This window comes from Amblyraja radiata, chromosome 31 (genome assembly GCF_010909765.2).
Source record: "Amblyraja radiata isolate CabotCenter1 chromosome 31, sAmbRad1.1.pri, whole genome shotgun sequence".
NCBI lineage: Eukaryota > Metazoa > Chordata > Chondrichthyes > Rajiformes > Rajidae > Amblyraja > Amblyraja radiata.
The window spans coordinates 30,486,310-30,508,973 of NC_045986.1; the positions used below are offsets into that span (position 1 = coordinate 30,486,310).

The 22,664-nt window shown below is 39.8% G+C and overlaps 1 protein-coding gene across 5 annotated transcripts in view; it reads right to left on the reverse strand.

Moving 5' to 3' along the window:
• vps13d (vacuolar protein sorting 13 homolog D) overlaps window positions 1-22,664 on the reverse strand; it is a 181,853-nt gene that overhangs the window by 108,863 nt on the left and 50,326 nt on the right. For all 5 annotated transcript variants that reach the window (XM_033048439.1, XM_033048438.1, XM_033048441.1 and 2 more), the window contains 14 exons: window positions 18,905-19,139; window positions 18,495-18,705; window positions 17,626-17,797; window positions 16,734-16,849; window positions 15,664-15,876; window positions 14,255-14,517; window positions 13,154-13,287; window positions 12,427-12,582; window positions 8,033-8,249; window positions 6,909-6,983; window positions 5,752-5,952; window positions 4,406-4,495; window positions 820-960; window positions 298-414 (listed from right to left, as the gene is read on the reverse strand). In XM_033048439.1, the coding sequence (XP_032904330.1) occupies window positions 298-414; window positions 820-960; window positions 4,406-4,495; window positions 5,752-5,952; window positions 6,909-6,983; window positions 8,033-8,249; window positions 12,427-12,582; window positions 13,154-13,287; window positions 14,255-14,517; window positions 15,664-15,876; window positions 16,734-16,849; window positions 17,626-17,797; window positions 18,495-18,705; window positions 18,905-19,139 (2,341 nt within the window). The remainder of the gene's footprint in view (window positions 1-297; window positions 415-819; window positions 961-4,405; window positions 4,496-5,751; window positions 5,953-6,908; window positions 6,984-8,032; window positions 8,250-12,426; window positions 12,583-13,153; window positions 13,288-14,254; window positions 14,518-15,663; window positions 15,877-16,733; window positions 16,850-17,625; window positions 17,798-18,494; window positions 18,706-18,904; window positions 19,140-22,664) is intronic.

Here is a 22,664-nt window from a genome sequence, read left to right on the forward strand (position 1 = left end):
GGCATCATGTAGAAACAAGGAACTGCAGATGCTGGTAAAGTGCTGGAGTAACACAGCAGGTCAAGCAACATCTCTGGTGAACATGGATAGGTGAACATGGATAGGTTGGGACCCTTGACATGATGACTTGGCATCATGTTCGGCAGGGACATGGTGGGCCAAAGGACGTTCTACTTTTAGGTGCACTTTCAGAGCCGATAATTTAAGCAAGACTGCTAAATTCAATTTTCTGATAGACTTTTATTACCTTTAACAATGGAAGAAAGTGTCCTACACTTTTTTATATTAAGTACTTACTCTGTCCGAGTAATGGATCGACATACATTCCAGTCCTCCACTGAGATGTTTCTGAACTTTCACTTTCTTCCTTACAGTAGTCAGCAATCCAAGAGGCTTTTGTCCTTTTGTACTGCTCTATAAAAAACAAACAGAACAGTAAAATGAAAGGGATTGGGCTGGGTTGGAAATTATACTTTTGGAATAATGAACATTTAACATCTGTGGAGACACTTTATTCAGAATTCTTCCTCCTTCAAACCAGCCACTACAGAGAATATGAGACAGCAAGGATACCAACTGAAATGTATAAGTGTAATAGAGATGTATAGAAGCAGATTTCACATTTCACTGCTGTACATCCATTCACAATAACTTTTCTGTACATCTCTCATATAAACTAATGGTTGGCATTGGTTACAAAGTTCCAGCCAGCATAAATCTCCAGTAATTTTCACAGACCAACAGGTAATCCTCAAGTTAACAGCTAACACAATGCCTGCACTAAGCTCTGCCGACCTGTTACTACTGAAGATTCCTTACCCATCAGGACAGATGTAATGTTGATGTCAAGCCGCTGTTTTGCTTGGAGATCCAACTTAAGTCGAGGTGGGTGAAGACGGCTAGCTGCTTGCTGCTGCCAATTCAGGAACGTTGTCCAAGGTTCAGCAAAAGGCTCCCACCCTAGTGTAAAAATATAGGGGAGATTCAAGGCATCCAAATTATGAAAAGCATACGAACTACACCAAAGCAATTGATCTAAAGTTTGTGAAGGATTTGATACTGAACAGATAAGAGCTTTGCACCGTCACATTCTTGCTTGTTACCTTGTCAACAGACTGTAATTAAATTGGTCTATTAGCAATATCCTGAATATTGTATCAGGGAGAGTTGGTCCATTTACACTTCCGATGTGTTGCTATATTTGTCACTACTGGCTGGTAAGATCCCCTGACAACATTTGAAATTCAAATTTTGTATTTTGTCAGAACTGGACTAGGGAGGCTAACCCCAAGTGCTAATCGTTTTGTTCATATAATTCTTTAAAAAATTGCATTGGAAACTTTGAACTGATTTAGAAAAGAGCAAAACCAAGCAATAATTAATTTCATGACGATTTTTCTTTGCTGAAACCTAATACTGGTACTTTGGCCCTTGTAATATCTCCATTCTTCTGAAAGACCTCCAAATCCTATCGTTTATTTGTGTTATTAAAACTCAAGATTCAAAAACTATTTTACTTTATTCATGGGATGTAAACATGTTTTTGTCCTGCCAATAATCACCCCTTGGATTGGGGACTAGTGATTCATGTCAGGGGGCAAGTAAGATTGGATAATTTCATTCACAGAGGACATCAACGAGCCAGATTTTTTTCTTCTTTTATGATCACCCTGTATGCTCATTGAGATCATAACTGAATTACTTGAAATTAAATTCACCAATTCCAATTCATGTCTCTGGATCAAATGTAAGGTGTCAAAGTACTAAATACTAGTCTGGAAATTTAACCCCTGCCAAGGCAGCTTGTTTACAACAGTTGCATGTTGCATAGAGTACGATGTACTTTATGCAACATGCAACTCGATGCAGTTGCTGATAATACTACGTTTATATATCTGCTGTGCTGCTGCAAGTTAGAATTTCACTGTTCCGTTTCAGGACAAATGACAATAAAACTTGACTTGACTCTTTTCAAAGACCGCACAATAATCAGAGCTTGCCAACTTGGTACAAGCTATGAATCAAAGCAAAGATTTCCATATTTCAAATCCACACCTCTTTGGTCCTTGCCTGGCCAAAGCTGATGCAGTTGAATGTTGCTGAGATTTAACTGAGCCGATGCGTGCGTGAACTCTATGCCTAACTGCAGCTTGCAGGACAAGTATGCTCTCCTGGATGCCAATGCAAGAGCACGAGGTTTTCACAATAACTTGGCCAGGAAGTTAAATACTGATACATTGGAGACCTGATTGGCAAAATAAAGTTTAAAGTAAACCTGAGGTCTTACAGCTCATCATAAATTTTAAAAGAATTAAGAAATAACAGTATACATTATTGGATTTCTGCAACAAATCTGGAATCAAAATGCCCTCAATTTCAAATTCCTCAGCAATATGATCTAGAAATAATTCATTGAGTACAGAAAAGCTTTTATTGAAATAATAAATCAAACAACACTGCTACTCTGTTCTTTGTGCGGAGATTTGGCTACTGCTGAAAGATCTTGTTGTCTGTGTAAGGACATAAAGTCTTTGGTGTTGGAAAATCCTATCCAGCAGTCTGTTCGCTAATAAGCCACGTCAGCCAGAAAATCAAAAGAGCGCACATAAAACCCTTCAGGTCCCATGTCCCAGTGTATTGTAATTTAAATGATTCAGATGAACGGGGTGGGGGGGGCTCCATGGACGTTCTTTAAAAAAACCAAAATCTGTCACAACACCAGCACCAGAGGGTTTTAATATCTTTGTTCCCCATAAATTACAAAATTGCAACAATTTTTAAAACCAAATTAAAAATGTGCCTGCTTTTTAAGTTTTGAGCATTGGCAGTAGTTCCCATCACTACATCCAATGATGTGCAGTCACAAGGACAAGAATACATACACTGATAACACAACACTCAGAAGTGTTTAAGAAAGAACTGCGGATGCTGGACAAATCGAAGGTAGACAAAAATGCTGGAGAAACTCAGCGGGTGAGGCAGCATCTATGGAGCGAAGGAATAGGTGACGTTTTGGGTCGAGGCCCGAAGGGTCTCGCCCCGAAACGTCACCTATTCCTTCGAAGAAGCTTCTCGACCCGAAACATCACCTATTCCTTCGCTCCATAGATGTTGCCTCGCCCGCTGAGTTTCTCCAATATTTTTGTCTACCTTCAACACTCAGAAGTAACTGTTTAATGTTTGAGTACTCAGGAAAGCATGCCTACAGTTGACCTACAATACATTCAAGCAACAGCAAAAATCCAGCTTTTCAATGTTGAATACAAGCATTGTAAGCTAAAACAGAAGAATGAGCCAAAAATGCACAGCAGGTCAGTCTGCATTTGAAGCAGAGCATGCAGTTTACTGGTTTGAATATAACATTTTCAAGAGCACTTGAATTTCTGTGAAAAACTACCCAAAACTGAATTGGCACGGATCGCAATGGACAGGCTGTGCATTTCCAACTATTTCTGCTTTGCCTCACATGTTCAATATTTGCAATTTTTTCTAACATCATGTGTACAGCATTAAACACAGGTGGTGATGTGGCACATAACCACTCTCAAATAATACTAGATATTAGCCCCATCTAGTGGTTATTACAGCAGAATATTGTTCTGTCATTCAAATATTTCAATGTAATAAATGCTAGGGCATAACATACTGCCAAAGGGGGTTTTCCTTGTGGACCATTTGTCCCACAGCAGTGGGAAAAGTGTGTTTGCAATATTGAAGCTCATTGAGCTTCTAAACGCGTCTTTTCCCATTTACAGCCTTAAGGATTATCATTAAGGTGTTTTCCATGTAAAGGCAAAATAAATATATCTAGCAAAGATAAAAGTTATTCATATGTTAGACACACAATGCTGGAGTAACTCAGCGGGACAGGTGGCATCGGGTTGAGACTGTTCCTCAGATATGTCTGAAGAGGGGTCTCGAGCCTAAACGTCACCCATTCCTTCTCTCCAGTGATGCTGCCTGTCCCGCTGAGTTACTCCAGCATTGGGGTGGGAGATTGCAACCTTCACGTGGTCCGCCCTGTTTCGAATGCAATCAACCCGGCGTGCACAATCAAATAGACCAAGTTGTCCTACAACTTTAGGCTGTGCACGCCATACGCAAGAAGAAGACTCCAGCATTGTGTGTCTATCTTCGGTGTTAGCCAATTATCTCACTTTTTCTAGTCTACAGAATTGTTACTTCACTCGGTTAGTGTCTTAGCCTCCCCTATCCACTCATTGCAAATTGCCAGGGTTATACCAGCCATCCCACATTTTCCATTTCGGGACCAGACCAGGTAGGTGGGTCCTGCCACAATTTTACATTGAACACACTTGGTACGTGGTGTAACAGCATGCATATTCATTCAAAGTTATTACCTGAAGTATACAATGCTTTCTATTTTTAATTAATAAGATCTTACCTGACAACTCACGGTTGTAATAATCTCCAGAAAGAGTAAAATTAGCCGACCCCTCTGGATTTGATCCCACTCTCTGCAGGAAGTATAATCCTAAATAAAGAAAATAATCCACTTTAAGGGCCTATCCCACTTATTCGATTTTTTCGGCGACTTCCCGGTACCCATCATAGTCGTAAGCAGGTCGCCAAAAATGTTCAACATGTTGAAAATCCAGCAGCGATCAGAAAAATGTACGACTCTTTGGGTGACTACTCACGACCGCGGTCGCGGGGTGATGCCTGTATGGTCGTGAGTAGTCGCCCAAAGAGTCGTACCTTTTTCTGGTCGCCGCTGGATTTTCAACATGTGTCGTACCTTTTTCTGGTCGCCGCTGGATTTTCAACATGTTGAAAATTTCCGGAGACCTGCTGCAACTATGACGGGTGCCGGCAAGTCGCCGAAAAATATTGCGTAAGTGGGACAGGTCCTTTAAGCACCTGAATATGAAACAGTCCTGCTTCAATGATCAATAAAAACATGCTTAATAGATGAAACCCCTTCTATAGTTGCTCTAGAATTGTGCGTTCCATAGCCACCTGCTCTCAACCCCAGAAATTGGGATTATCTTTTGTCTTCAACACCCAAATTCCCCTTCAGTAATTTCTAAATCACATTGCTGCTAACTGTATTGTGGTGTACTGCAACAAAATTGATGGATGGTTTGGGTCCAGTTATACTTTGAGCTGTGGCAAAAGTATGATTTAATGAACTCTTAATCCAATTACTATTTCTACACACATATCAGCAAATCTATCCATAATGTTGTAAACTTTTAACAAATTGAAATCCATCTTGAACTAAGTTTGGTGTAATGAGATGACTATGGAGGCTGGTGGGGTGGAAGGCGAGGACAACACTGTAAGAGAGGGAGTGTAGAGGAAGAGCAGAAGTGTAGGAAGCAGAGAGGGTTGATAACCCTCACCAACCATGGTCAAATGGAAGCCATGGTTCAAGAAAAATGAATCTGTTTTAAACGGACTGGTCAACAGAACTGTTGGAGTAGAGACGGAGAAAGTGAGAAAATGTCTCCTCCCACCCTCCCATCCGCCCGCCCTCGGGCTCCTCCTCCTCCTCCCCTTTTCCTTCTTTCTTTCCCCACCCCCCATCAGTCTGAAGAAGGGTTTCGGCCCGAAACGTCGCCTATTTCCTTCGCTCCATAGATGCTGCTGCACCCGCTGAGTTTCCCCAGCAATTGTGTGTACCTTGTTTTCACCTCGATGGGTTAGTATTGAATCAGACAATGACTTTTCCAACTTGTCTATTAAGGAAGCTGGGTCATTTTTAACAGTGTTGTTCAAGTAACCTACTTGAAAAGGTAAGTTCAGCAAGAGGTACATCACAATCCATGCAGTCATCGATCAAGCAGATACAGATGCTCTCAGCTTTCACCTCGACCCCGGAGATAAGCAATGCTGCACCTGCTTCACCATCACCGCTGATTGCTGCTGCACCTGCCGACACGGGCTCAGCGTTCTTAAACAACCACATGGCTGCCTGATTCAGCTGGCCTGCACCGTTAGAAACAAACAGGAATTAAATTATTAAATATGTTCAGTAGCTTCGTTTATAACAAACAATAAAATGCTGTGGAATCAAAGTGCTACCAATGCAGGTTATTATTTAAATTTGCAGCAAGCACACTGGACAATGAGCAGGAAGCATGAATATTGGCTGATTTGGTTCGACCATTCCATGGATTGAAATTGGTGCAGCATAGGCAAGCGATAAACAAAGAACTTCTGGTGTGAACTACTAAAGTTAGGCAATTCATCATCTTTATAGGGAATAGGATGCAAAGGCATTCTAACTTCCATAATTCTCAATAGACTGAAGGATCCAGAAACCACAAGTTTATACATGTGTCAAAATATCAATCTAAATAAGAATTTTTCTAACAAGAGATATACGAGGAGAGAGACACAACAAGCTGGAGTAACTCAGCGGGACAAAACCAGCAATCAAAATTAATTTGAATTAATGCCACATTTCGATTGTAACTAAAGGAATGTCCACAGAATGAATTTCCATGTTAAAGGAGAAATGTGCAGAGAACTTTCTCTCTTCAAACCAGAGCAGAAGAAGTGATATCTAAAGTGAAGCAGAAGAATTCACTTTCACTCCATCTTTTCCAGATGTAGTAAGAAGCCAACAACTATACAAGAAGGGGCCATGTATGTTCTCCAGCTTTGGATTGCAGCAATGCTTTACGACAATCATCCAGGCTACATTTTCATTCAGATTCTTTTTTAGTAAAAGCCTCTTTGGAAATGGGTCAGGAACACTACAAATCACAAATTCCAGGAAACCAAATGGTTTTAAAATGTCTTTTCATAAACTATTTGATAAATGAGTCTTAATTTTCCCTCCTCTCCTCAAATTCCTGAGAATAATTTTCCATTCCAACATTAGGAGCATGACCAAAAATAATATACTCTACAGTTGCAATTACATGTATGTTCTCTACCTTTGGATTGCAGCAATGCTTTACGACAATCGTCCAGGTTAAATCCAAGGTCTTGGAGGCGATCCAGCTGCAACTCTGCAATAAAAGAAAGAAAATGCTGCTGTATAATTAAAACTAACAATCTCTGCTTTTCACATGGGTTAAAGGCAATTTAAGGATTGTACATAAGCCTCTATATCACCTACATTGTATATACAATTAGTACAAGCAACAGTTTTTATTCTAGAAAGGTAACCCCGTGGGAAAATGTGCAAAGCTGCAAAAAAATTATAGTCATTATTCAGCCACCATAATATGACGGTTCTTGACTGATTTCAAATGGAGAGGATTAATATCAAACAGCTAAGTCCCAATTGGAATTTTCCCCACTTTCAAATCTTATAGACTTGCAATTTATAACGTGACTTTGTCAGCTGCCAAATAAAAACAGGCAAACTTATGGATTTTGACTTCAATTAACCATGGAGAGATTCGTAAATGACTCAATTAGGAGCTAATTCAAGTAATTTATAAAGAAGAATATTTTCTTTAATGAGGCAGTCATGATCTGATGAACTGACTATCTTTTAACTGGAGTTTAAAAATAGTCAAGAATGATACAATGACCTCACTTGCCCAGAATTAATTGAGTCTAGACAATTTGAATCCAACTTGCATTTCTGAATGTTGACATTAAAAAAACAACCCATATACTTGGATATTAACTGGGAAACTTGTCAGGAAAGAATTAAAGAATGAGTAAATATGATAACTGCTATTTTATCAATGGTTCAATGGTACTTCAATGGTTCACTCATCTTACTCATTCTTTAAGGTACACAAAAATGCTGGAGAAACTCAGCAGGTGAGGCAGCATCTATGGAGCGAAGGAATAGGTGACGTTTCGGGTCGAGACCCTTCTTCAGACAGATGTATACTGATGTGCTCATATATAGAATGCTTTGACTGGATAGCATGCAAATAAAGTTTTTCATTGTATCTCAGTGTATGTGACAATATTAAAGCAATACCAATTCCAATTATAATTTGTCCAATACCATATTGGGAGCAGCTTGAGGGGCATGCAGACTACTGACAAAAAGGATAATCAATAAAGGGGTTCTGTTGCTCTGCCTATTACTTACCAAGGACAGGATCTATTTGGTGTCCACTTGTTTCTTTTTTCCCAGATCCTTTTGTTGAGGTGCCTGTCAAACGAAATGAGTTGGTATTGCCATTCATTGACCCAGGATCAGGCATGACAGGCACTGCAGTCGTCTGCTTTGGTATAGACTTCACTATTGCCAGAAATAGCTGTACATCGTTGTATGAAAGTCTGATGTCAAGACTGGAGAATTGGATCTGAAACAAGAACAAAATAAGTTTAAGATTACGACAGATATCTATGGGCTTCTTTTGTGTGTCTATCTATAATTCTATTATATGTATTATCTAGTCTTCTTTCTATTTTTGAACATGAAAAATGAAGCCTAGATTGAAAAGATATCAGTAATATCTCTTAAATTATTCGGTCTTCATTTTGAATTGTCATTGAAGCTCATCACTTTTGGGGCAAGAGTCTTCTGCCTCATATCTTTAGAGATGCAGCACAGAAACAGGTCTGAAGAAGGGTCTTGACCCAAAACGTCACCCATTCCTTCTCCCCAGAGATGCTGCCTTCCCGCTGAGTTACTCCAGCTTTTTGTGTCTATCTTCGACAGAAACAGGCCTATTGGCCCACCAAGTCCGCACAAACCAGCTATCACCCCGTACACCTGCACTGTCACTAGGGACCAGCTATCACCCCGTACACCTGCACTGTCACTAGGGACCAGCTATCACCCCGTACACCTGCACTGTCACTAGGGACCAGCTATCACCCCGTACACCTGCACTGTCACTAGGGACCAGCTATCACCCCGTACACCTGCACTGTCACTAGGGACCAGCTATCACCCCGTACACCTGCACTGTCACTAGGGACCAGCTATCACCCCGTACACCTGCACTGTCACTAGGGACCAGCTATCACCCCGTACACCTGCACTATCACTAGGGACCAGCTATCACCCCGTACACCTGCACTGTCACTAGGGACCAGCTATCACCCCGTACACCTGCACTATCACTAGGGACCAGCTATCACCCCGTACACCTGCACTATCACTAGGGACCAGCTATCACCCCGTACACCTGCACTATCACTAGGGACCAGCTATCACCCCGTACACCTGCACTATCACTAGGGACCAGCTATCACCCCGTACACCTGCACTATCACTAGGGACCAGCTATCACCCCGTACACCTGCACTATCACTAGGGACCAGCTATCACCCCGTACACATGCACTATCACTAGGGACCAGCTATCACCCCGTACACATGCACTATCACAAGGGACAATTTCACAATCTCAAGCCAATGAACCTATAAACCTGTACGTCTTTGGAGTGTGGATGCACCTGGAGGAAACTCACACGGTCACAGGGAGAACGTACAAACTCCATACAGTCAGCATCTGTAGTCAGGATCAAACCCGGGTCTCTGACACTGTAGGCAGCAACTCTACTGCTGCGCCACTGTGCCGCCCATTCTTCTCATTACATATTCTAAGACTGTTACTGATTTGCCAACAAACTACAGCACATGATCTATTTTAGACCAGCTGGCATTGACATCACCAAGTCAGGTCTATAGTGTTTCCCAGTCATTTTTCAAGACTAACTTTCACTCTCATTTTCTTATTCTTGAAAAATGGCAGAGAAAGACTGTTAAAGGGAGACATTATTTCAGCTTTCCATGGCATGGAAAAGACTCTTCTGCAAAAGGGTTGGAAGATTCTGGCCTCCATCTTGGAATGAGGCAGTGGCATGAAGTCAATGTTCAGGATTTGGGATTATGATGCTCACAGATTGCACACTTGCCCTTCTTTTGGATATAAACTGATTATATTTCTGCTCTCTCGGAATTAACGATATTGCCAAATAGGATATAGCAATCTTGTTAGTACCAATAAGATCTGGAACTTGTAAAGGCAGAAATTTGTATGGGAACCATTGATGTTCAGCCATTTGAATGGCCAATTTCAAAGCATGTGCTTTCAGACACATTTTATACACTGACTTGATGTGAATGGTAGGAGCATCTATTTTAGATTTTTACTCTTGATGCTGCGCTAGTCTATTCAACCCAGTTTAATATCTGTAAGTGCTTCATCCAGATAAATGAGGTGGTTTAGCAATGGAAATAAGAAAAATTCCAACTAATTTGACTGTGTAAACATAATGTATAATTTTTAATGTTTTGCTTCTCTTTTCTTTCATCTAAATTCATCCACCTCCATATATCCTCTCTCTCCTTTCCCACCTAGAGACCTTCAGTGTCAATTTCATGAACTTTGGCTGCCCTCCAGTAGCTCAGTCAAGTGTCCATTCTTCCCTTGTAAAGCTAGACAGAGCCGCACACAGCATGCCTTCACTATGATAATTCCACTGAGGATAACCTCATCTTGTCTTAATCTTTAAAAGCTAAATAAATCTGCAAGTGATTATAATGCATAGCATAAAACAGTAACCACATCCAAAATCCAACTCCTCCTATCTTCTTCAATCTGTTCTCCACCCTCAACTAAAAGTACCACCACATGTTTGCTTTGAACCCAGAAAATTACAGTGGCTTTATGACGAGGGTATCAGACTCTGGTGTGTCGCACCAATGTCTCATGCCACAGCCAGGGAAAATTAAAGCTTTTAAAACTATCAAATAAAAATTGCTTCATTTACTGTTGATCTTCAAATTCGTCTCAATCTTATGTTAGCAGTGGTGTAAAATTATATTCACTCGTTATTGTTCTTGGAAATAGATGTTATAAATGAAGGCCCTTGATATTGAGCTTTGTGTAACAGTGATGCTCATTATAACTTAGGTCAAAGAGGGCAAAAGCTCATTGGAATTGTAGGACAAAACTTACGTTCAGACTTTCTTAATCTTTACTCCAAATTCGTGATTTATTATACTATGATGTTCAGTTCAGGAGCACTAAATATATGATGTATTTGTCCCTGGTGGATTACTACTCTGCATTGATCAAAATGTTAAATGGTTGAAGTTAAAAACTTCTTGGTTTCTGTTTGATTTAAAAAGTCTTCTTTTCAAAGTCAAACGCCTTTTTATCGTCCTTCGTGATTTATGATTAATATCGCAATAACCTACATCTGGAAATCCTTTACGACTTTGGTTTGACTTCCTCGGTTTCTCTATTCTGCAATTCATAAAATCTGGTGTCTAACTGCCTCAATGTGATTTGCAAATTATGAGTATTGCTTAAAAGAGCAAATGAAGCAAGCAGGGAAAATAAAGTAGCAATTTTATCCATGATTCTTGCATGTGATGCCCTGAGTAATAAGGGCTGGAAACTACAGTAGTGTCAGGGTTAGAGAAAGGTCAGCAAAGCAACTCCGCACAATTGCCACTGGCAGTTTGACATTTTCCCTGCAATCAGTATTTCAATCTCATGTGCTATTCATCTTTGGTTTTCTTATAAAACATATGTATGGAAACGCAAAACACAGTACTTTAATGTTAAATGTGCATTCCTTTACAAAAGTGATCTAATAAACAACCATTTCAATTGGAATCTCTTCAATCACTAGACTGTAAATAGCTGCTATTCCACATAAAACACTGCTTGAATTTCTCTCTACTCTTCTTTAAACCCAAACTTACTGATGAATGACTTTAAAGGCTTCTTCAGTAATATACTGACAAAAATATTGTTTTCATGCAGAATCCCAACATTTAAAAAGGATAGAACCTGCTGGAATCACAATAGTTCAGGCAGCATCCGTGGAAATGGAAACAGTAAACATGTCCAGCATTTCTATTATTTCAGATTTCCGGCAATGTTCATCTACCCTCAAATGTATGTCTCTTTCAAGTTGAAAGATGCAAGAGTCAATTGCAGGAGCTTACACACAGTATTCGAAAAAAGGGAACAGAGAGTTATGGGCCTGTCCCACTTAGGCTATTTTTAGGCGACTGCTGGTGACTGTCATAGTCGTAGCAGGTCACTGAAAAATAGGCGACTGGACCCCCCCTTCGACATAAAATTTGAAATAGAATCATTTACTTTAACAAAAAAAAATCCGAAGTCAGCACCAGCGACAACTTACATCACCTGACGACAACCACGACAGCACCTACGTAAGGAGAAGTCAAGCTGCGCTCATTGGTGTCAAACCCACTGTCGCCGACTGTCTCAGAAAATGTTTCAACATGTTGAAAATCCAGCGGCGACCAGAAAGACACTATGACTCTTTGGGCGACTGAGGAGACTACTCATGACAATACAGGCGACACCCCGGCCAGCCTAGTCACCTGTAGTTGCCTACAAAAATAGCAGGAACAGGCCCTTTATTTTCCTTCTTCTTAATTAAGAAACTAATCGGATTGTTGCACTCCAAACTACTGCATAGCTAAGAACAATTAACAATCACAGATTGACAATCAAATCTCAGAAGTCATCTGTTAAAATGATACCTCAAGTACTGGTGGGAAATCCTCACTACCAAAGGCATCTAGTAGACCTGAGCTCCTCTGGTAGATAGGGTTGCCAATCAATTCTATCTGCACATTTACAGGATCGATAATGGACAATGCAGTCTCTTGCTCACTGCCAAGTCGACATGAAAACACCTGTAAATAGGGTAAAATAGCACAGGTTTAGAATCACAATCTGGAACAAAAATGAGAAAATAAATCTAGCCAGTGTTTGCTGCAGTTTTAAAATATGAAAATATCAATGCAATTAATTTTTTTAAAGTATTGCAGTACATAGTAGACATTTTACAACTCAGGTGACTGACTTTAGTCACATCGATAAGAAAGGAGCAGCAGGAAAAAAGTAGCCCCATGAGGAAAGCAACCAGTTCTTTGACTTCAATCCAGCAAGCCCCGAGTTAAATTGAAGTAAACTTCATTATAGAGTCTATGGCTCTATAACTTTTATATTTGATTTTTCTCAATTTTTAAGTGACTGGTATCTCTGGGTTTTGAACCCAAAGTAAACTGTTTTGGAAATAGTGACCGAATGACAAATTAATAATTCACTTGTGATATTAATCTTTTTTGAATAGGAGTATATTTAGAAAGTTATCTTGATTACACAGTGCAAAAGGTATCTCATTGCAATGCAATATAAAACAAAATGACCGTTAACTTGTAAAACAATTTTATTTTCTTCATATGATATTGCAGTGATTTTTACCTCAATTCCTCCAAGACTGCCGGAGAAAGGCCGATCTACTAGACGTGGTTTGTAGGTGAGCACAGTCGTGGCCTTCAGAATGACTGCATTTGTATCATGGCATGACATGTCTTCAACCACTACAAATTCAGTACCTGTGGAAATAATTAGCGTTGGTTCTTTAAGTCAAGCTAAATAGGGATTGGAGACAGAAATGATATTTAACCCTTAAACTACACAATTGAAAAAACAATCCCATTCAATGGGAGTAGCGCAAAAGAATGTTACTTTATTTGGGCATGATCCATTAAAAAAAAAAATTTGGATGCAGGTTGCTTCAAAGACATTTAAATGCTAATGACATGGTGTTGAACTGGTTTGGTAGCCTGTAAAATAATGGTTTTATCAAGTCAAATTCACTATGTGCTTTAATCAGATTTGACTTATTCAGGTATTGTAAGAAATAGACCACTGAAGACAATAGGTGGCATTTTGCACCTCAGGATACCACTGACTAATGCATGTACAAACAATTCTGTGAAAGCAGGAATAAAAATTCAAGAAAATATCTTCTGCAACAGATGGCTAATTATATTTTGAATTCAATGAAGGCTCAGCATTGTATAGTTTACCCCACTGAATTATTTTTCATACATGAACTCTCGCAGCCTCAAGATTTTGTGATGAACATAAGTTATGCGTGTCCGAGCAAGTAAAATGATTGTTAACAAGCGACTTGAAAGCAGTGAGTCCCATTCACCCGTCAACATCGCATTTGTGCACAGGCCAGCCAATACTGCCAGCTGGTCCTCATGGTGAAAACTATTGGTAATTTTAATTCTTCCAAGTCCAGATGAATCCATGCTAAATTAATATGTTTCAACTGCTGTCCAAACACCACCACCTAATTCAGGGGAGAGAATTTCAAACTGTCTGTCCAATGCCTAAGCAGCTGACCACTATACCCAGTGAACGTAGAACAGTGAACAGCTATGACCACAGGAATGGAGATTTTAAGGAAATATAAAATTATTCTCCAGATACCTTCAAAAGAAACAGATCTGGGAACATATAGGCATATAAACATGTATTAACTTTCTAAAGATAAATTGCAGTTTTTACCGGTTACGTTGATTTTCACTTCCAGGTATTTCTCATTTGGCATTGGCACAGACGAACGTTTTGTGACAACTCCATACTTGACAGTTTTGGGAATCAACACTTCGCTGCCCACTTTTCGGTCACGCGCTGGTGAGGCATTTTCTGGTTTCTTTGGGCTGTCAGAAGTTTGCAGGAAATCGCGCACAAGCATCAACCATTCAAATATGACAAAAACACGGAGGTTATTCAGAACCACTGTGAAACATGAAGCATCTCTGGTCGACCTGGGTAATGACAAATAAAAATTCCCCACTGAGCCAGGATTCAAGTTATCATAAACAAACAGTGGATTCTTTCATGGAAAGATTCTGCATGCTTACTTTTACTCTTTGATGCTAAACTATTAATTTCCCTCTGGACAGCATTGACGGGAAGTAGAGGCTGAACAGGAGAAATGGTCAAGGTATCACTTATTTCTAAGGGCCACACCATGGCAGTCTCAAGAGAGCAAGTAGACCAGGTGAGCCAAAGGTCGTGTTTCCATGCTGTATCCCTAAACTAAAACTAAACTAGAAGCGATGAACACAGCCCAGTCCATCACAGGCTCATCACCTCCTTCCATCCAGTTCATCTTCACAGTGGGGAGCATCAGGAAGGCTAGAAGTATGATCAAGAATGCCTGTCACTCCAGCTGGACCCTTTTTTCTCTACTAACATCTGGGAGAAGATGCAGGAGATTGAAAGCGTGGAGGTCCAGATATAATAACAGCTTCTTCTCCAGTACTATCCGACTCCTGAACCAATCACTCTTTCACACCCCATTCCTGGAGTTCTATGTTCTATGTTCACTGACTCTTAACTCTATCTCATCGGTTATTCTGTTGTACTTTTGCGCTGCTTGGATTTTGCACTCCAATCTTGCACTATTCTGGTGTTTTGCACTCGTCGTATCATCATTGTATTTATTATTACTGTATGTACACTGTTTACTCTGTGAGCTTCACGTGAATAACAAATTTCAAGGAGTTCTACTTGTGGTGCATTTAACAAGAACCTTTTCTAATCTAGTCATGAGTTGGCAAGGTCTGGGGCAAAACATGATCATATTAAATGGTGGTGCAGGTTTGGGAAGCTGAAAGGCTGCTCCTACTTGTGTTATTCTAATGTTTCTTAAAAATATGTTTACTTACACAATGATACAGTTGTTATGGGTACTGATGGTCTTGCCAATAAATTATCAAAATACCCACTCTTCATTTATAAACAAGTAGCCTACGCTAGATACTCATTCATTGGGAATGTCACAATTGAGCCTGACCTGTCATTATGAGATATCCACAGAGATTTCAGCTTGGTCCCATTTCTAATCATAGATATGAAAAACCGCTATTAATTGCAATGCTAAAACAGCTATATTGTTTGTTTGTCACCTGTAATGTAGTTCCATTTGCAAGGAGGCTTGGTTGCTACCACTTTTTGACGCATCCAAAATGCATCGAAACACGTTAGTTTTAAGGTCTGGGTTGTTTGCTTGTCCAGCGGTTCGTGTGTCATGAGCCATCATTGAGTGGGAGACCAGATTTACAGACTTTGTCGTGTTTGAAAAACTCTCATAAAGTAGCTTCGACTTTTTGAAATCAAACCTGAAAAAGAAATAGTTAATCTAATTCATAAACTCAGCAAGATTTATTTCACAGTACATCTTCCAGTGATTTAAACAGGTAATATTCACATGTTAAAATCCTTACATTGAATCATAGTTCAGCGAAGGAAGCTAATGATCAACTGATTTCAAGATGGCTCTGTTCAAGAGTAATCCAGCCGGTCACACCCTCTCGCCACAGTACTTATTCAGTTTCCTGTCTGAACACCACAATCACATCTGCTTCTTTTGCCTCTTCGGACCGTGCATTCCAAATCATTCAAGTTGGACGGGTGCTCTTCCATTTAAACCTTCAGTCTGATACAGAATTCACTCTGGTGCCAGATATCATCTTTAGTCTATAAATTCCTACGAGTCCAATTATCATGAAAACTGCCTCCGTCAATGGTCTATCGCGATACCGTCCTTCCTGTGGTAGCGCAGAACCCTCAGGTGTGCATCACAAATCCTCGGCTTGTTCTGGTGGGAACAATTGCTTTTACTCCTTCCCAAATCAACGTATTTATAAAAATCTGGAAACGGTACAAATTTCAAGTCCAATTTGGCATTAATTTGGCATGCGTGCCTTGTTTCAACCATCTGCCTTCTAACTCTTCTTCAGTCAAGGATTCGATTTCCATTTGATCCATGATTTCAACACATGCACAGGATTAATTGCAATGTACAAATTTGATACCAATTTTATTCATAACCCAGACATATCACAATGGAAGGTTTAGTTTATTGTCACTTGCACCGAGGTATTCTCAGTTATTCTTCTGCAATTTGCCCGATTCAAGGAGCCCAATATAAGGGGCATGACAGGGGAGAACTACATGTACAAATAGCAGCAAATACCTTGCTAGTGAACTGCTGCTTGCGTTCTTGCCCTTTGACCCGAGAAGCTCCAAGCTTACATTCATCATGTCGATGAGAAACGACATGTTCGTGTATACCTCTCCTGTGAGAACAGTCTGAGAAGACCAGAAACAATTAAAATAAACCAAATGCCTGAAAAGAATATTAGAAACCTTGTTCATCAACATATTTTGTGACAACAAGCCAAAACCTGAATGGTTTCTGTTACACGTTTGCATGTTTTGGCTGACAATTTGCTGGGCTTGGGAACTCATATTGCCTTGGTGTGGGAATATTGCACCTGGGGCCTCAGTGTACAAGCCAAGCAAATAAACATCAGTAAAGTAACCGAGTACCTAAGGTCCAAGGAAGAAAGCAGGGGTAGATCAGAGTGGGTGAATTAAAAGTTCAAATTAGTACACAACTATAGAGTAAGGGGGGAGGGCGAAGATTTAATGGAGATGTGTGGGGCAAGTTATTTTATACTCAGAGCAGTGGGGGCCTGGAATGCATTGCGCCAGGGGTGGTGGTGGAGGCAGATTCGAAAGTGGTGTTTAAGATAGGCACATGGAAGTACAGGGAATAGAGGGAGATGAGATCAGTTTAACTTGTCATCATGTTTTGGCACAAATATTGTAGGCCGGAGGGCCTGTTCATGGGCTGTACTGTTCTATGTTCTTAAATATAAAATATTATTAAAAGGGGGGGTGGGGAGGGGGAAGAGAGAGCAAGGGAGAATGTGAAGGACAAAGAGGAAAAGATGGCACAGGAGAATGGGGTAGATTGGCATGGGAACAAGGAGCCTGCAGGAATGAGATTCATTTCAGCCATGCCTTTAACTTGGTCCATTTCCTACCCCAAATATTTTTAGATCCTGTTATGTTATACTTACATGTATGCTGGGGTCCTGCAAATCAAATGGCCTCATGAACTCTTCAATAGGCTCCCCTAAATTGTTCTGTATTAATCCACGGATTAACTTGTATTTACCAAGGTCCAAAGAGCAATGGACTGATGAGAGACTGCCATGGATGGCCATATCAGGGACTGCATGGCTGATCTCCCTGAGTGAACAGAAGGATAGTCACAAGAAGGCACAGTACAGCTGGTGCGAAATCTCATTCTGAGCATCTTCATCAATGTAAAATATGATAAATGGAACAATGGGAGGTTCAGTTCTTTTATCGTCTAGGTTTTATAAAGTTGCATCTCAGACCTTTTACCCAACCCTACCATTTGCTGTGATGGATAAGCAACTGTCAGTAAAACTAAATTTAAGCAAAACTTCAAAAAATGTAAATACTTTGTAAATCAGAATATTTCCACCTCTCTCGCCATCTCAAACCCTTTCATTATTCAACCTCCACTCTGTAATTATCACAGTTTATCGTTTAAAGTGTTAAATGTATGCACTGCAATCATCCAATAGCTTATTCAATACCTCCATATGCAATTTATAGTTGATGTCAACTATTTTGTCCTCACTACTTTTGAACAAAATAAGTAACTTCCAAATTGTTTTAAAAAGCACAGTAAATTTATAATTGTTAGCAAATGTCTGCGTAATAATTTTTACAGTGAAGCTCCATCCCCACTGTCTACTGTCTTCTTTATGTTATTGATCAGCTAGTAAATTGCACGGAGCAATGTCAGATGGAATTGCAAAGTGCGAGGACATATACTCATCATTGTAGAGCCTGGGGAAGTATGGAGGAACAATTTAGAGGTCGTTTCATCAGGCAGGAAAGAACAAACACTTACTTATCCAGGTTACGTTCAACCTGCAGTTTCAGACAACATCGTTCTTTCAGCAGGTTCCCATCAAGATGTCTGACCAGATAGGATGGGAAATGCAGGTCTGAAGCACTGCTCTCAGGCCTTCCAGCACGCTCCCTGGGATGTCTCTCTGCAGTGAAGATATCCATGTCTTGTAGGTCAACCACAATGCAGTCTAGCAGGCAGATATGCTCTTCTGAAAAAAGGAAGTATTTGCACTAAAACCTCGGATATATTTCAATTTTGTACACCGAGTAACAGGGGGTCATTTCTCAAAAAAATATTCCTTTGCAAATGATATGCAAGTGAATAGAAGATCTCGGCTTATCACATTTTCATATTATCTCTAGCCTGCTTTCCAAGATTAAAACATTTTTTGGAACTTGCTTTATTACCCTCGGATTCCTTTAGCTCCACAATCTGAGGTTGAGCATGCTGCCCTCCTTCCTGTGTTTTCTGTTTTGCTCCTGCTTCAGATTCACACCGTGGCTTATTATGAAGAGGTTCTCTGGAGCAACCAGCACCAGAGCCAAGTTTGTCTGGTCTGCAAAGAATGGATAGAGGATCTGATGTGGTGCTCGTTGTCGTCTTCTGATTTACTATTTCTTCAGATGGGACGTTCGCAGGTTCCTGGCATGAAAGAACCAAAGGTTTAAGGAAGCAACAACAAAGCTACAGATGAATGGCAAAAACACAGCATCACTGTAGGTTTAAAATATGTCATCTATCCAAATATACATTTGAAAGATTATAATGTAAATTAATTGCTGATAACCATTTGGCCTCATTACAGCAAACCTGGATTCTCTCCCATTATCAGTCATGTTGGTTGGATCTACTACATCCTAATGTCTCTAGATACAGCTCTTGGGGTTAACGGAATCAAGGGATAAGGGGAAAAAGCAGGAATGGGGTACTGATTTTGGATGATCAGCCATGATCATATTAAATGGTGGTGCTGGCTCGAAGGGCCGAATGGCCTCCTCCTGCACCTATTTTCTATGTTTTTCACATAATTAAAGGTGTGAATCACATCCCGAGCAAAATCCTGACTAGAGATAACCAAATTACTGGTATACTTATTAACTCAAAAATATAATTCCTAGGGCCAGAGAGATCAATGAACCCAGGAAGATAAAATACATTTCAAATGCTCACAAAATCATTAAACATTGAATTTTTCTGCACTTTTTCCATGCCTGGTTACAAGGTACCAAACAGTGCATTTGGATGAACTATTTCGGTATCCAACCTTTTAAAGCTGGAAATAAAAAATGGATAGAGAGGATTACAGGTTTACATATTTTAAAATTCAGTTGTGCTTATTAAACAAAAAACTCATCAAAAAATACAGATCACTCCCAATTTAAATAATGCAAACTTACAATTTTATATATTTGGTAATCTTTCTTCATAAAGCCAAAGAAAAAGCACTGTGCCACCTTCGGGAATGAACAGTGAATTCTTTATCTTGAGGTGATCTAATTTCATATTGTTCCCCGACCAATCACACTTATATCAATTTCTCACCGTTTCTTTTAAATGCCTCATTAATGGTCAGTTCTTATGTTCGTGACCTGTCATAACTTATCTGGAGAAAGGTCTTGACCTGAAACATCACTTATCCATGCCTTCCAGAAATGCTGCCTGAGTTACTAAGTTACTCCAACAGTTTGTGTCTTTAATTTGGAAAACAGCATCTGCTGTTCCTCATTTAGTTATTTTAGTTTAGTTTAGAGATATGGCACAGAAACAGGCCCTTCGGCCTACCGAGTCCACATTGACCAGCGATCCTCGCCCATTAACACTATACAATACTAGGGACAATTTTTACATATAGATATACCAAGCCAATTAACCTACAAACCTGTGCGTCTTTGGATTGTGGGAGGGAACAGAAATTCTCGGAGAAAACCCACATGGTCACGGGGAGAACGTACAAACTCCATACAGGCAAGCACCCGTAGCCAGGATCGAACTCGGGTCTTTGGCGCTGTAAATGATGTAAGGCAGCAACTCTACTGCTGCGCCACTGTTTCTCCACAACCTATCTCTGTGTGTCTTACCCCTGCCCACCTTCACCTAGTTCTGAGGAAGGGTTGTTGATTTGAAATATTGTCAGGCTCTCTTTCCACACATGCTGCTTGAATGACTGAGTTCTTGCAGCATTTCCGTTCTTATTGCAAAATACTATGAGTGCTGGAAATCTTAAATTAAAACAGAACATGCTGCAAATACTCAGACGATTAAACGGAGTATGTCCAGTGCTTCCAATGACTAATTCTTTCCAGGTGGCGTTATATTATCATTTTAGTGCGTGTTGCTAAAATGGCAGCAAAAATACAATGAACAATTAGAGGAAGTTAGAAAAGGGCATTATAAAGATTGGCTATTTTGCTATTCATAGTATATACTACCCAGCAACTATGGGCATGTTCAGTCTGAAGAAGGGCCCCAACCCAAAACACTGTCTGCCCATTTCTTTCCAGAGGTGCTGCCTGACCCATTGAGTTCCTCCAGCACTTTGCTTTTCATTCAAGATTTCAGCATCTATAGTCTCTTGTGCCTCCACCCTGTTAATTCTATCAAGCTCACAAAAGGAAAACCACTATTTGTGAAGGGTGTGAAGTAAACACAGCAACCATTATACAAACCCTTGCATGAAATGCTACTCAAAGATTTAAAAAAGGCTTCATGCTGCAGCCATATCCTTCCTGTTTTAAATTGATTGCAGTGTACAATTACCGACTAAAATGACAGAGCTTACAGCGACACGGTGCTCCCTTGGTCAGAAGAATCTGAATATGATACTGTTCCTTTAGTTTCAGCCAGTTCATTCCATGAATGCAAACCATGTATTTTTTGTTTACATTTAGGAATATCTGGGTTTCATGTGATTGTGGCGATTACAGGTATTAGTGCATTACTGTAGCCAGTGAAATTCTTTGGTAGATTAATGTAAATTTATTTTTAAACCGCTCTCAACGACTTCATTCATTTGCAGTATAGCTATAATCCGTTCTCAGGCCAGTCCAATATATTGATTATATTATATTATGGCACTATGCTCTGACAACAGAGAGTTAGGTTATATCGGCTCAGAAGGCATCTCTTCAGCAAACAATGAATGGAAAATAAATAGAACAATGTCAAGATAAAATATAGCAAACTTATGTTCCACATCTTGGGCAACTTAAAATCGGTTACTAGAGCACTTTAAAAAAGAAAAGTGAAGAAAATGCAAGTGACTGTCAGTTTATTACATAATAAGATAAAAACGACCAGGCTTTCATTATCCTTTAGGAAAGCATGCACTCCATTAGGCAGGAGAGATGTTCCAAGCTAGTATTTACACACAGATTTAAAAATAAAAACACCACAAGGAAAATAGTAGGAAGATAAATGTTTATCAGGCACAAAAGCACGTCTTATAATAGCAGCAGGTTGCACACCCATCCTCTGTAGTTCAGTGCATTGATGCATGCCTGCAGAAGTGGTGGCATTTTCACTACAATCCAATACAAGCTTTGTCATTTAATGATTAAAGCTAATAAAAAATAATCACTTCATCAGCCAACTTTAACAAAGCAACAAGTTCTCTTGTACTGAGTGCTGGTCAATAAACATGCAATTTGTTGTGTTTGCAGATTGGAAATGTAATTATAAAATGGAAGGTTATGAAGTCCCTTCGTTAGGGAAGCTGTCCACGGACCAAATGACAGCAGAAATAAATCTGTTTTAACTGTGCAAGTAAAATAATATTTAAATTAAGTAAATTGTGCAAGGTAGTCCTGACTAACTTCAGGATCAACTAAATGGAAACAATTATGTAGTGGCGACAGGTACATCTGGGATTCATGTAATAATTCAGATTTATCTGGTCAACTATACACCCAAAGCATAACATTACATATCTACATATCTGTTATTGTGCTATTCTTGCTTACACTCTTAATGTATTTGGTTACTTTTGTGTACCACAGGGCATTTAAATAAATCATTTTCATGAAAGTTTAGAGTCCAACTAGAAAATAACTGTATATTTAGGGAAACTCATGAGATTGTGGGACGAGAGATGGCACAATGGGCTAAGTGTTCGGCTGGCAACCGGAAGGTAGCCGGTTCGAATCCCACTTGGAGTGCATACTGTCGTTG